General features: G+C 38.2%; 1 protein-coding gene and 1 long non-coding RNA gene across 6 annotated transcripts; one reads left to right on the top strand and one right to left on the bottom strand.

The window, feature by feature from the left end:
* Window positions 1-6,249: 6,249 nt before the first annotated feature.
* LOC118241258 (uncharacterized) lies at window positions 6,250-9,082 on the bottom strand. Its single transcript, XR_004775939.2, has 3 exons — window positions 8,947-9,082; window positions 7,025-7,104; window positions 6,250-6,668 (listed from the first exon to the last, which is right to left on the bottom strand). It is a non-coding gene; the product is annotated as an uncharacterized LOC118241258 (long non-coding RNA).
* Window positions 7,702-14,666, top strand: slc28a1 (solute carrier family 28 member 1). Of its 5 annotated transcripts, XR_014124002.1 has the most exons (19): window positions 7,702-7,809; window positions 8,179-8,252; window positions 8,346-8,413; window positions 8,601-8,692; window positions 8,877-9,066; window positions 9,277-9,418; window positions 9,741-9,854; window positions 10,163-10,240; window positions 10,336-10,416; window positions 10,505-10,585; window positions 11,054-11,179; window positions 11,480-11,610; window positions 11,694-11,862; window positions 12,032-12,217; window positions 12,460-12,541; window positions 13,066-13,164; window positions 13,343-13,475; window positions 13,567-13,672; window positions 13,799-13,819. XR_014124002.1 is itself a non-coding variant. In XM_081715240.1 (18 exons), the coding sequence occupies exons 1-18, from the start codon at window positions 7,725-7,727 to the stop codon at window positions 13,920-13,922; spliced, it is 2,028 nt and encodes a 675-aa protein (XP_081571366.1). In that variant the 5' UTR covers window positions 7,702-7,724; the 3' UTR covers window positions 13,923-14,666. The 5 variants fall into 5 exon arrangements, 2 of the variants coding, with proteins under 2 accessions (XP_081571366.1, XP_026883628.2); XR_014124003.1 differs by adding an exon at window positions 12,686-12,779 and having other exon boundaries at window positions 13,066-13,672; window positions 13,799-13,840; XR_014124001.1 differs by having other exon boundaries at window positions 13,343-13,672; window positions 13,799-13,840.
* The last annotated feature ends 335 nt before the right edge of the window (window positions 14,667-15,001 follow it).

Here is a 15,001-nt window from a genome sequence, read left to right on the forward strand (position 1 = left end):
ACTCCTCAAATCATCTTATAGACCCATCAGGTTTTGTCTAATCCCCAGCCCAGAACTTGATTTTATTTTGGGTGTAGGCGTGATGGCCCTATTACATGATATTACATAATAAAACCCTCATTCGCCAAAAGTACACAAAGTTACAGGCCAAGCACAATGAGTGGTACCACAAACAAGGCAAACTTTTCTTTTGTTATTTGATATTATTGATATTCCGGTAGGAGTTGGTTATACCTTCTTAGTGCTTTATATGAAGATAACAGGCTTCCAGTTGAATGATCAGTCAATTCTCTCCTGCAATGCTAAAGAAGAGGCCAATTCAGACGTGAAAACAAGGTAATATACCTTACTATATACCTACATTTCAAATATGATATGCAGAATATCTGTGTATGTTTAGTAGTTCAAGTAGGGCTGTCGTGATATTACATTTTCACTACATGATTATCGTGGCCAAAGGAATTCGCAGTATTATCGCAATACAGATAGAAAATTTGAAAAAAACTATGTACAAGACACCACCCCTTTAAGAGAGACCAAGCCCCCCCCCCCCCCCCCCCCCACACACACACACACACACAGCAGGTGAAATTAGTATAGAACATGTCACCAATCTTCTAAGTAAATATATTTCTAAATGTGCTATTGACATGAAATTCTCACCAGATGTCGGTGACCCACAACTCATCCAGTCCACACATGCAAAGAAATCAAACCATAGATGTCCATAAATTATGTGTCATAATGAGAAATGACACAGGGAAAAAGTACTGAACATGCTTACTGAAATTTGTTTAATACTTCATACAAAAGCCTTTGTTGGTGAGTACAGCTTCAAAACACCTCCTGTACAGAGAAACTAGTTGCATGCATTGTTCAGGTGTGATTTTGGCCCATTCTTCCACACAAACACTCTCCAAATCCTGAAGGTTCCGTGGGCTCCTTCTATGAACTCTGAGCTTTAGTTCCTTCCATAGATTTTCAATTGGATTCAGGTCAGGTGATTGGCAGGGCCATTCTAGCAGCTTTATTTTCTTTCTCTGAAACCAATTGAGAGTTTCCTTGGCTGTGTGTTTGGGATCATTGTCTTGCTGAAATGTCCACCCTCGTTTCATCTTCATCATCCTGGTAGATGGCAGCAGCATTCTTTTTATCAAGAATGTCTCGGTACATTTGTCCATTCATCCTTCCTTCAACTATATAAAGCGTGCCAGTGCCGTATGCTGAAAAACAGCCCCACACTATGATGTTCCCACCTCCAAACTTCACTGTTGGTTGGGGTGATATGCAGTGCCTTTTGACCTCCAAACATGGTGTGCATTATGGAATCCAAAGAGTTCAATTTTGGTCTCATCTGACGAGACTATATTCTTCCAGTATTTCACAGGCTTGTCTAAATGTTGTTGAGCAAACTTTAAATGTGCTTCAACATGCTTTTTCTTCAGCAATGGAGACTTGCGTGGTGATCGTGCATACAGGCCATGGAGTTTGAGTGCATTACTTGTTGTTTTCTTTTAAACAATTGTACCTGCTGATTCCAGGTCTTTCTGTAGCTCTCCACTGATAATTATTTTCATTCTCTGTCTGAAATCTTGCGGGGAGCACCTGGTCGTCGCTGGTTTATGGTAAAATTATGTTCTTTCCACTTCCGGATTATGGCCCCAACAGTGGTCACTGGAACCTTCAGTAGTTTAGAAATTCTTCTGTAACCAAATGCCATCAGTATGTTTCACAACAATAAGGTTGCAAAGGTCTTGAGAGACCTCACAGGTTTTACCCATCATGAGATGTTTCTTGTGTGGCACCTTGGTAATGAGGCACCTTTTTTAGGCCATCAGTTGAACCAGTTGATATTAATTTGCACTAAGTGGCAGGATTGCTTTCTAATTACTGATAGATTTCAGCTGGTGTCATGACTTTCCATGGCTTTTTGCACCTCTTTTTCTTCATGTGTTCAATACTTTTTCCCTTGTCATTTCTCATTATTACACATAATTTATGGACAGCTATGGTCTGATTTCTTTGCCTGTGTGGATTGGATGGGTTGTTACCGACATCTGGTGAGAATTTCATGTCAATAGCACCTTTAGAAATATATTTACTTAGAAAATTGGTGATGTGTTCCATACTTATTTCACCTGCTGTATCTGTATTTTTCTTTCTTTTATTTCCAGCAAAGCCTAGGACCTGATGGTGTTCCAAGTTACTATCATGTAGTCAACCTGGCCAATAGTCTAGTGGAGCTGTGTCAACCGGCCTATGTGATGCAGCGGAGGGCTGATCACTCTCTGGGACAAACTGCCAAAGAGCGACAAGGACGGTGTTGTCTACCCATGGAATCACAGAGACTGACTGATGAAGGGTCAGTTTAAAAGCACCCATCAAGTTGCCAGTTTAAAAGCACCCATGAAGTTGCCAGCTTCAGGGTGAACAGGTCACTCCCATCATGAGGGACTATGGCATCATCAGGGACGTAGTCCTGGGCAGCCCTGTCCTCATGGCCTGGATCTAGATACAGCTCTTTGACCCAGTGATGATTGTACTGTATATTTTTGTCTTATATTGATCTTATTGACACTTTGGGATATACAAGGTGATTACGTATAGGCTGTGCTGCATCTTTGTCATTAATGCAGTGTCCATTAGTACTAAAATGCCTTGCCACTGGAAATGATAAATCCTTAATTCTAATGGTCCGAAGGTGTTCAACAGACCAATCAGCAAGCCCTCTCTTGATTTCTCCAATATAAAGCTGATTACATCTCTTACAAGTAATACAGTAGACAACTCCCTCAGTGAGGAGGAATGGGTGATCCTTTGTGTCTGTTATATTAGTGGCTGTGTTAATACATTTAAATGTAGCACATCTCGAGCAGTTGCAGGCTAATGTCTTGGCCCAAATAAGGAATATCTTAATATAGTTGTATTGTGTTTACCTGATTGATTTTCTTTGAGGACACATTGTGGTACTATCTTATGTAAGGTTATTTTTGACCGAAGTATGGATAGCTCATGGATAACTCTTAACAGACAGTGTCAAAGTGATGGGTATTCGGCTTATAAAGTTAGTTTCAAAGCAGAGCAAATAAATATTGTTTTTGTGTAGCTTTCTACAGAACAGTAAGTTCTTCTCCTAGCTAAACTGCTCACAATACTGGTGATAGCGACCTAAATAAACAGATACACTATCAGGTTAACCAGGTGCTGTAAAGTTGAACATAATAGTTGGTGAATATGAAAGTTGAATATGAAATATAAATATTCTCATAAGTATCTGCATCTGAAAAGTCTCAAATGCAATTTCAGTATTGTACTGATAAGGATATAATTAACATCCTCAGAGCACATTTCCATCATAGAGTTCTGATAGAGTTCTCTTTGAATAAACTTTAAACCTAGTCATCAGATAAATCTGCTCAGGGAAATGAAACACAGCACATGAAAATAAGATGAGAATAAACTTCCACTCGTTTTGTGAAATTACATATTTCCATCAGAGTGGTTGCCAATTCCTCCAAATATACATACTGTAGCTTTAAGGTACAAAATATGATTATAATGTATTTCCATTGTAGTCATTGTAGTCATTGTAGTCCATGTCAGCCAAAACTATGTAGAATTAGAGTGCATTCAATTAGTTTTAGGGCACAGTATGTTTTTTTTTTTTTGTTTGTTTTTTTTTTTAATCTAGAAATATAGCTATTTTTTTTTAGCTAAGATAAATATAGCCTCGCTCAACATTTCATTCTGAGAGTTAAAATGCAAATTATAAAACTTATAAAACCACTACTTTTTTGGCACTCATTTATACATTCTTATTTGCTGCATGTTTCCTGTGCTTGAGCCCAACATGTATACTATTTAAAAAAAAAAGATAAATATTGCAAGTACATTGCAGTTGGTCTATGACAGATGAACATAAGAAAAATCTACAATAAATATATGATGTGTAAAGTTTACCTAATTTTACTTAATTACATCTTCATCTTCTAAACCATTTATACAGTTCAAGGACAAGGGGACCCAGAGCCTCTCCTAACAGCACAAGGGGGGAACCTGCTGTGGCCAGGGTAACAATAGCAGAGTAGACATACATCCACACACACTCTCACTGAGCCAATTTAGAGATGCCATTCAACCTAAAGCAATTACACAAGGGTTTGTGTATACTGTGTAAAGCAAACTGATAAATCTGTTCCTCAGGCCGCTGCTGCATACACCTTTTGCGTGCTATTTCACTTATTTGGGCAGATTTACCTGAAGGTTTTCCAATTATACAGATAGAGATTACTTTCTATTTGGATGTCTTTTGACTCCATATGCTAACTCTCTGCACCAAGTATTGCAGAATACTGCCATCTACTGTCAAAGTCATAAGGAAGCCTCTTAGCTGAGCTGTAGTTGATATTTAGGTGCAAAACAAATTCATTTTTAAATTTTAAACTGAAAATATGCTAATATCCCAAAGCCCCTGACATTTTCTGCGTAGGTCTGCTTTTTTGTAGTTGTTGTCTTCGTATATTATGGCAAATAAAGACACTCCTCATCCGTACTCACGTCTTGCTCTCTCCCTGTCACAGCCAGTAGGGTAATAAAGGCTACAGCATTTTTTTGGATGTGCAGAGAGAAGACAATAAGGGAATAACCACAACAAATATGTTCTCCAGTTTATCTCTGACAAGCCTTTGAAAATCTCTGTCTAATAATTGCGGCAGGAAGGACACCAAGTATGTATAAGGCTTGCTGACACTTATCACAGACTAGTGACACACCCTCATAGAACTGACACAGCTGGCCCATAGTGCAGTAAGCACAATCAACCAACTTGAATTGTACAAGACCATGTCTTGCACAACTGGAAGAGTTGTGTACTTGTTTTAAAATCTGCACAGACAAACTCTGGTATTACAACCCCTAGATCCTCTTTCCAGGAGAACTTAAGTTTTAATGACTCTGGAATTAAAACGAGTCAAAACTTATGTCAGGAAGCCGTCCACAGAGATTGCGGTGGTTGGATCATCAGGTAGGTTAGGAAATGTATTACAGTCAAAGCATTGAATGTGTTAATGTCTGAACAAATGTTGTTTGGGAAGTGAAATCCTGTCTGAAAGTTGCTGAAAGGAAAAACATTCTCAAAATACAAGTCCTTAAAAGAATCAATACCAAGATTTGTCCATATTATAAAAATACCATTTATTAGGGCAGAGGAAACAGAATGGTTATCAGTCAAATGAGCATGGATAAAGACTATAAACTGAAATGTTGTTTGATCAGAGTCCAGATCCCAAGATAGGGTTTTAACAAGCAGATTCTTCAACCAGGTAAAGTGGAAGAACGATTAGAAGAGTGTACCAGAGTCCTCAAAGATAATGGCTTAGTAGAATTTGCTTCCATAACCAGCCATGTCTGGGGGTATCAAAGGTTTCACAATAAAGCCAATATTTACACACCCTAATATTAGCCGCCGAACAAAAACCTGAAGTTTGGTAATCCCAATCCTCCTAAAACTTTGCAAATATTGTTTACACAACCTGTGAATTTTCTTATTCCAAATAATCTCAGAGACAAGGCTATTGCCTTTACAAGATAATAGTTGGAAGAATGGGTTCCAGGCAAAATGCCAATACTACATTCAGCAGACATACTGGATGATAAGAAAAAAAGGCTCGAGTAAGGGTCTGTGTAAGGTGGGCTCGGACCAAGGTCAGCTAGGTGATAACACCGACAGCCTACTGGGTGAGATCTTGGATCACATAAAACAAAAGGAAAAACTAAACACCACGCCAAGCATGGAAAGAAGGGAGAACAAAGGATGCCACGGGAAGAATGGCAACCCCAACGCACTGGGGAAAACCAAACTAACACTTCCCAAACAAAACCAGAAAACAGGGAGGAACTTGAATGGCTAAGGGAAGCCTCGGGAGAGAGACAGACTCAAGAGGGGAAAACTGCAGAAAAACTGAATGACTGGGTCACTGGGCTTTTATAGATCTAGCCCAGCTGTTGGGCCTCAAGCCTGATTAGTAGTGTTGTTGACTCGAGGCCTCCCTCTGGTGGCCAGAGGGGCCTCAGCCTGGTGCCAACCCTTACAGTTTGGGAAAGTTGACCAAAATCATAAGATTAATTAAACATGTCAATTAATAGAGAGGCTATCTTATCCCATTAAATAAAAAATTCAGAGGGATAGCCATCTGGTACAGGATAGAGATTGGTTTCTCCACTGCAACATATTGTTCGATGGTGGGAATATCCAAACTGTCAAAGACATGATCAAAATCGAGAGGAACAGAAGTTAATCAGTGGAATAAAGAGACCTATAAAATTCCTTAAATGCGTTATTAATTTCTAAGGGATCAGTAGTTCCACCTGAACTGGTTTGAATTTGGGCAATATGATTGGATGAAATTTGGTGTAATTGGCATGCTAATAATTTGTTAGCATAGTTATGTTCATGAAATTGGGATTTTGCTTGGAGCAAACGTTCAGAAGTGCGATATGTCAGGCTGCAAAGCGAGAAGTCTCTTATTTTATGGGATTGGGAGTATGCATACGTAAATTAACTTTTTTTTTTTTCTCCTCATGACCTACGTGTGAGTGTATCATCCCCCTGATATATGACTTCAAAGTTTCCCACAGCACCGACACGGACACGTCAGTTGTCCAATTTGCTGAGAAACAAAAGCATTCATTCATTCAAAAAAACCCAAACAAAAAAACAAAAAACTTAAATCAAAAAACTTGTATTAAGACAACAAGAAGCACGAGCATTAACAAAATTTTTAAAACCGATATAAATATAAATCAGAGCCTGATGCAATATAACATTGGCATCATATTTACACGCAGAAAGTGGCAGTAGGTTGTTGGAAGTATTCAAACAAAAATAGCCATTATAAGCCAAAAATAATCAGTGAGGGTAAAAGTATGGTGAACATTTTAAAAAAAGAGACTATTCACTTTTAGAGGATTTTAAAAATGGTCAGGCATATGAAACAGCAAAATCCTGCATGAAGGTCTGAATTACCTTTGCAGAACTCGAGGGCGGCTGTACATCAGAGGAGGAGTGTTCTGAATGGGGATTAAACCAGCTGCTGAAACCACCACCTAATATATGATGGTGTGAAGACATATCAGAGTTTTTAACACGTTTTAACACTTTTTAAAAATTTTTATTTATTTATTTTTTAAAGGCATCATAATCCCAATTTGGAGCATAAACAGCCAAAACTCACTATGAATCTGACCAGTGCCTATAACACATTTACAGTATTCAGCTAACACTTTTATTCAAAGCGACTTACAAGTATGACTGAATACAACTCAGGACATTGAGTGTTAGGGCTCAGGGGTGCAACTGTGGCAACTTGGCAGTGGTAGAGCTTGAACTGACAACCTTCCGATTACAAGTTGAGTAGGCTACCTCAACCACTGAGTTGCCACTGCTCATTTTACTGGGATATTAAACCCCCTACTGTTAATATCCTACTAGTAAATGTAATGTCACCCCCAGTAGCTGACGCTGTTGAGACTGGGTCATGCCAAAATTTTAGGAGGAATATATAGAAACAGGCATAATATTCTGGAATAGTATTCTGTAAATGTTGCTCACCAAATAGAAAAATGTTAAGGCATAATTTTGGAGTGTTTTTAGTGTGTTGTCTTGACCTTTGGATGTATTGTGTAATCTTGTATTAAGTAAGATATGGTGTCTATGACTTTGCATCATGAGGTTGGTCATACAGAAGGAGCACAGTAATTCAGCTTACTTGCTCGTAAAAAATCTTATCTACCTTTCTGATGGTGTGTCATGTAAGTAATCTTTGACAGTATTCCTAAGAATGTGATGACAGAATAACTGAATATGACACTGACATGGTTAATTAATAATAATGAACTGCAAAGAGGATATCTCAAGTAAATGTTTTTGTACTCGACATTTCAGTCGGTCAAAGAGGAGGCAGAATGAGTAAGCCTTTAGCTCTTTCACTGTTGTTTGTTTGATTAGAATGTATTTGAGCAGGTGCTGATATTCCTGTTAGAAAGGAACTATTTCTTATTATTCTATTTATTTTGCCATGTTTAAATAAATTGCACTTTTAAAGTTTACTAGGCTGTTGGTATACATGTGGCAGAAGAAGTGATAGTTGGTTTTCAGGTTTGAACCTTTTCTTGCGGCAGATAATGACATACAGTTGAAAAGTGTTACCCACAGAAACAGACATGGGGTGGACAATCCAGGATTTCAAGTGGAGGTAGGTTGTTTTGGAAGTCACTTGTTAACAGTGATCAACTTGTCCTCTCGGTTTAATTGGAAAAGTAAATTATGGGCATATTTGGGCTGACAGGAGGAAAAGACGTCAAATCACGAGAGTGAAATTGCAGAGGAGAAATCAAAAGAGGAGTCGTTTGTAAGGTGAGGCCGCAAAAATGAAAATTTTATCTTCAGTATTTTGATTGGCAGGACCAGAAAAGATTGCTATTGTAGTGTATAAAAGTGCCTCAATCTTTTTGAATCACTATAAATAAGCACAAAAAATACAATTTATTAATATTTTCCATATGAAAGTCTTACAGTTATGTTTTATTTGTGAATGCTGCAGTAAAGTATTCAAGCCCATCACAGCCACAGAAAACTTCCTAAAAGCACATTCTACAATTCTCAAATACATTGCCCTGGGAATACTTGGCACAGGTACCATCATTTTGCATGTATTTCTGTTGTTTGTAGAAATGTTCAGCTCATTTCCACACAAATCGTGAGGGTGGTTCCTCACTAATTAGAGCCCCTAAAAATGGAATTAATTTTAGCAGAAAACTCAACAGTCTGTCATTTTTCTGAAGGAGATATGCTGTACGTTTTTGTTTTCAAAATGCAGGCTATGTGGCATACTTTATTGCTGCTTGCTGGATGAACTTCCAGAGAGCCATTGCTCTCGTTGTTCTTACCTGCTTGGCAGTGTTGTCCATAATGTACGATCTTGTGAAGAAGTACAAAGGAGAGAGTATAAAGCGCTTCTTCAAGCCTGCTTTGAGAATGTTTAAAGCCAATATCAGCTGGATAAAATGGTGAGTAGGCACTATTTTCCAAGCTACCAGAGGCTTGATTACAGACGAAAGATTTGGAGTGCATGCTTTTATGTTTTCAACCATGAGTCAGACACTTCCATTTCTCATTTTAACTGGACATGAAACTGCTATGGGAACGTTAACTAGCTGTGCAGGAGGGCAAAGTAGTCTTTTAATGATTTGATGAGAGCTTCTTTTTGGATGCTGCAGGGTGTTTGTTCTAGTGGTGCTGGGTCTGCTGGTGGCTTGGGTGGTGGTGGACACGAGCAAACGGCAGGAACAGCTTGTCTCCTTTGGTGGCCTCTGCTTCTTCATCCTTGTCTTGTTCATCTTCTCCGTGCACAGATCTGCGGTGAGCCATGAAATCAGACGTTCAGATCAGCAAACCAGCACAAAACATATTGACTTTTCCCAATTCATGACTGCTTTACTTGTGCTTTGCACTTCCTGCTGGACTGTGCTATAGCTAACAAATGTCTATTCCTCTGCATTCTTTAGACTTCAGGGTTGTTGTTGTTTTTTGTTTTTTGTTTTTTTTGCAAATGTTATTGCACAGCTTTAGTTTTATGGTTGTTTAAAGTTGATATGCACTTAAAGATTGCTAGTTAATGTATTCTGCTATATCCAAGCTTTAGTGTAAATGCTGACAGAGAGGTTTTTGGGTTTCCTCTCAGGTGTGCTGGAGGACGCTTTTCTGGGGTCTTGGTTTACAGTTTGTCATTGGCCTGTTTGTCATAAGAACAGAGCCAGGTCTTATAGCTTTCAACTGGCTCGGCGCTCAAGTAAAGGTATCTCTACTTCAGTGAATTAGTAAGTCAGTAACTCTCATAGGTGACTGATTAATAGAAAATATCACTGAGTCTTAAAGGGGCTGAATGAGAAACATTAGAGCCCTACTGTAGAGCTTTGCTCATGTAAATAAAACACTAATTGGTCATTGACAGAATTGTGCGAAGCAGAGACATATTTTTCAAATTCATTTGAAAAACAGACATGTTTGCAAAGGAAACTTTTTAGTGTGGTAGATTTTTCACATGTAATACAACCATTTCATAGCTATTAACGGTGTGTACTAATGCATTCTTTTTTAAACTAGACATTTTTGAACTACACCAATGCGGGCTCATCTTTTGTATTTGGCAGTCTGGTTGAAGCAGGAATCTTTGCATTTAAGGTCAGTAAATGTAAACATTCTGAAGAACTTAAATAAATTCTTGTGTACAATTTTTGTAGCAACTGAGACTTAACTATATGTCCATGTTTCTGTAGTCTTTGCCTATAGTGGTATTTTTCAGCAGTGTTATGTCGGTCCTCTACTTCCTTGGAGTGATGCAATGGGTTATCGTTAAGGTGAGTCACTGAATTTTAAACATTTTGCTGCACGTCATTAAAATTTGGTTTGCGTGTACTTATGAGCAACATTTCTGTTTTTACAAAGATTTCCTGGATTATGCAAATAACTATGGGAACTTCTCCAACTGAGTCATTAAGTGTTGCAGGGAATATATTTGTTGGGCAGGTAATATAAAATGTTTTTGATTATATATGTTATGTTATGTTATGTTATGACAGGTGCTGATATGTTAGTATATATCTGAATTTAAGGAAATTCACAGTATAATAAAGTGAGATATTCTGCAGTAAATAGCTAAATCGTTTGTCTTAGCAAAGCTGTTGGCAAAATTAACAACAGAGAGCCTCAGATGGTGCTTGTTCTGTTCATTTGCATTATGCTGGATTTTTCTTGTATTGAAATAAATATCTTCCTCCACCAAACAGCTGCTTTCAGTGGTGCCCTGAATCCAGTCAATACTTGCATCTGAAAACTAAAGATAATGATATCATAAAAGTATGATATGAAAACTAAAACATGTGACCACAGATCTGAAGTGTTCATTCAGTAATTAAACATTACTGGGCATGTTATTTACTGTATGGTATCTAACGTAAAAGATATAAAAAGAATAAAAAATAAACATTTCCTCAGACAGAGGCACCACTACTGATTCGACCATATCTGAAAGACATGACCAAGTCGGAGATCCATGCGGTCATAGTTGGAGGTTTCGCCACTATCGCTGGCAGCGTGATGGGAGCTTTCATTTCATTTGGGGTGAGGCGGCTTTTGTTGACAAGACAACTGTTATAAATCAGAATGTATTTATGCATTTGTACTAAACACTTTAAATTTGTGCTAAGCCACGTCTGCTTCATTAAACGACCCTTTCTCAAATAAATGTAAGAAAAAAGGTGCAAAATCACTGGATGAGTATTATCTGTAGTATAATACAACTTCTGTAATTTACAACCATACCCCTGTGAAAAAGAATTAAAACTCAATTAAAGTCTGTGTTTTTAGTTAGTGGTGCAGTGGACAGACGTCCCATGCTGAATAACTGTTCCCTCTCTGCAGATTGATGAGACGTCTTTGATCGCTGCGTCTGTGATGGCCGCTCCGTGTGCCTTGGCCATTGCTAAACTCTCCTACCCTGAAACGGAGGAGAGCAAGTTCAAATCTGATGAGGGGATCAAAGTGGAAGTCAGGTGTGTGTGTTCCCACCATACAGCATGAATATGAACGTTTATCATAAGGTTGGTTTTTTTAATTGCCATTTGTTTTTGTTTAGTGGTGAACAGAATATCCTGGAGGCAGCTAGCGCGGGAGCATCTGCGTCGATTGGGCTGGTGGCTAACATAACTGCTAACTTGATTGCGTTTCTTGCCATTTTGGATTTCATCAATGCAGCTCTGAGGTGGCTGGGCGGCATGGTTGGATATCCGGACGTCACGTTTGAGGTGCAGTATGAATTTTTGAAATCTATCTCAGGCGTAGTGGTGACATTTTTGCTCGTGCTCTTTTCTTAAGACAAGGCAAATCTTTCATAAGCTTTAAAAGCCACAATTAAGGGCTGTAGATCCTAAAAACACTGTATATTAAAGCAATTTCTTATCTCCTACCCTTCAGCTCATCTGCTCATATGTGTTCATGCCAGTTGCCTTTATGATGGGAATACCAGTAGAAGAGTCCTTAACAGTGGCTGAACTTATAGGAACAAAGCTCTTCCTCAATGAATTCATAGCTTATGAGAAGCTGTCCAAACTTAAAAACAACCGATTAAATGGAATCACAGAAGCTGGAAAGTATATCTCAGTGAGCTGTTTTGTTATGTTTTCTCCTTTAAATGGGATTTATTGTAGTATAAGCTCAGTGTGTTCCATATGTAAATAGAACCTGCTGTATTATGTTGTCAATATATGTTAATGCCTTTTAAATTTAGTTCAAGATTTAAGAGGTCTTCTAATTAGTCGATTCAGCAAAGCAGGCCATTACAATAAACATGTGGTCAGGTATGCTGCCACAGCTCCTCAGATGAGCAACTTTTGTCATTGCAGATGAGATCAGAAATCATCAGCACCTATGCTCTGTGCGGCTTTGCTAACTTCAGTTCCCTTGGAATTGTGATTGGAGGCCTATGTGAGTAACCATTCACATATAAACACTTCAGCCAAATAACACTAAACTGGAGGAGAAACGGTCGACTATCATGAATGTCCACCATGTTCTGTAGTTCAAAGCATCAGTGATCCACAAACGTGTATAGGAATATGTATGCTTTAGGGTACGAGTCCCCGTGACCGGTCTTGAAGATCTATTGCCATGGAGACTTTAGTTCCAACCCTAAGAAAAATACAGAAGGCCTTGGTTACTTAAGGTATGTTAGATTAGTGGAACTGAACTGTGCAGATCAGTAGATCTCCAGGACCAGCCCTGGGCACCCATGCTATACATACATAGCACCGTTATTATATAATACAGTTTATTTTCAATTAAATTCAAGTTAACTATAATATATAAACTATGTAGACTCAACTGTATAATAAATAGTCATGCCTGATATCCTTAAGGTGTGACTTAGTTGACACTGATAATGTATAACTTATTGGCATAAATCAATGACCACCATCAGATGTTAATAATGTCCATGTTCTGTTCCACAGCATCCATTTGTCCCTCAAGGAAAAGTGACATCTCTGCTGTAGTGCTGAGAGCCTTGTTTACAGGCACTTGTGTTTCCCTGATTAATGCTTGTGTTGCTGGTAAGTGACACATGCAACCAAAATCTGTTGACTTTTATGAGGTAACTTTCAGTGGTCCAGCAATGTTAAAGCCATGTCTCCAACTGCCCTCCATTATAATTAATAACATCATTATCCTTTCAAATACTAATTGTGGGGTATTTGAACTTTGGTTTTCCGTCCGTTCATCTGCACCCAGTCTTGGCTGCCTGCTAGTAGCTGAGAAACCCCTGTGGCTGCTAGGAATACTTTATTTGCATAGATAATTTAAGGTCCGGATGGATGCAAACATCAGCTACTCAGTTCAGGAGCTGACATAGTCATCAAGCTAGGTAGGATTACTGGATAGGTGTATAGATTGTACATCTATGAGCACTGATAACGTCTAAACTCAAACGTTTTCTCATCTGACCCATTTTTTAGGTATACTTTTTGCTCCTCCACTGGACTGCATATGGGTGTTTGAGAATTTTATCTTTAACACCAGCAATGCTGAAATTGAAACATGCTGCGAAGACCTTTTTAAGAGGTAAACTGAGGTTTTCCATATATGTGAACACCTGAAACTGATCCAAGACAGGGACATCTTGATTAGTGAAGGATATATTTACCCAGAAACCTTGAGAATCATTGTCTGATTCTTGTTTTGTTGCAGTGTGGTGAACAACAGAACCAAGGTTTCTTTTGAGGGGTCTTGGAGTTCAGTGAAAAATGCTACCATTTACTTCACTCAGTGTTGTCATCTCTATAATCTCCATAATGAAACTGTGTGCATGTAGAACCTCAGAGCAACATTTTGCACATGGCTCATTTAAAGATTATTAAGATTTTTTTTTTTATTATACTAGGGGGGCCTTCAGAATACTTGGTAACCTATGTAAAGATGGACAAAAAAAGACTATGAAAAATGATTGTTTATTACCTTACGCTGAAAATATGAGACAAATATTTGTCTAATCAGACAATGTCTTAAAATGGTTTCACACGCCGATGTTTCAAACAAGTTGAGCTGTGATGAACCTACCTGGACAATGATGCAAGGACATTTGCCTCACCCGCCAGGCATAGTGAGGAGTACAATTTGAAAGGCCAGATTTTTTCCGAGGATCACAGTTGCACCATTGCTGGTGTCATGGTCTGGTTGTCTCTGCCATTCATTCAGGGTGACTGGATCTTCTGACAGGTCAATGGCCCAAAGTCTTCTCCCTTAATGACACTAAATGGTTCCTTGACCACTGAATCCAGCTATTTCAGTGGCCATACCAGTCCCTTGCCCTGAAGTCTATTGAACACTTGAGCTGAAGAGTACCATCCCCAAGCAAAAACAGGACACTGAAGGATCTAGAAACATTTTGTGTGTGTCTCACATTCTTTTATATGTGTCTTCCCACCTCATACCGTATTATACAAGAAGGTACACAAAGCACTAAATGCAGAAATGGCAATGATAAGACACTTAAACAATACCAATACCTGTAACATGCATGCTTTCAACCAGGCTGATAAACAAATTTTCATGGCTTTTTTTGCTTATCTTTACCAAGGGTGCTTTAGCTCAGGAGGGCTCCTTATATTATACTTTATAAGGTCTTGAATATGTTACATTTGACATAGTGTAATGTATTTGAATTAATATTTGTAATATTAATTCACCAATGAATAATGCACCAACAAACTAATGTAGACTACAAATCCTTTACATTAGTCATAGAATAGAATAATTGAAAACTAAGCAAACAGTAATAAATGTTTATGAAATTTTGTGATTTCAGCTTTGATTGTTTGCAATGACATATAGTTAAATGTCAGTTTCAGTAGATTGAAATGATTAACTATTAGACTGTAAATAATAAATATT

Source organism: Electrophorus electricus, chromosome 6, assembly GCF_041902795.1.
Source record: "Electrophorus electricus isolate QZ-2024a chromosome 6, ASM4190279v1, whole genome shotgun sequence".
Classification (NCBI taxonomy): domain Eukaryota; kingdom Metazoa; phylum Chordata; class Actinopteri; order Gymnotiformes; family Gymnotidae; genus Electrophorus; species Electrophorus electricus.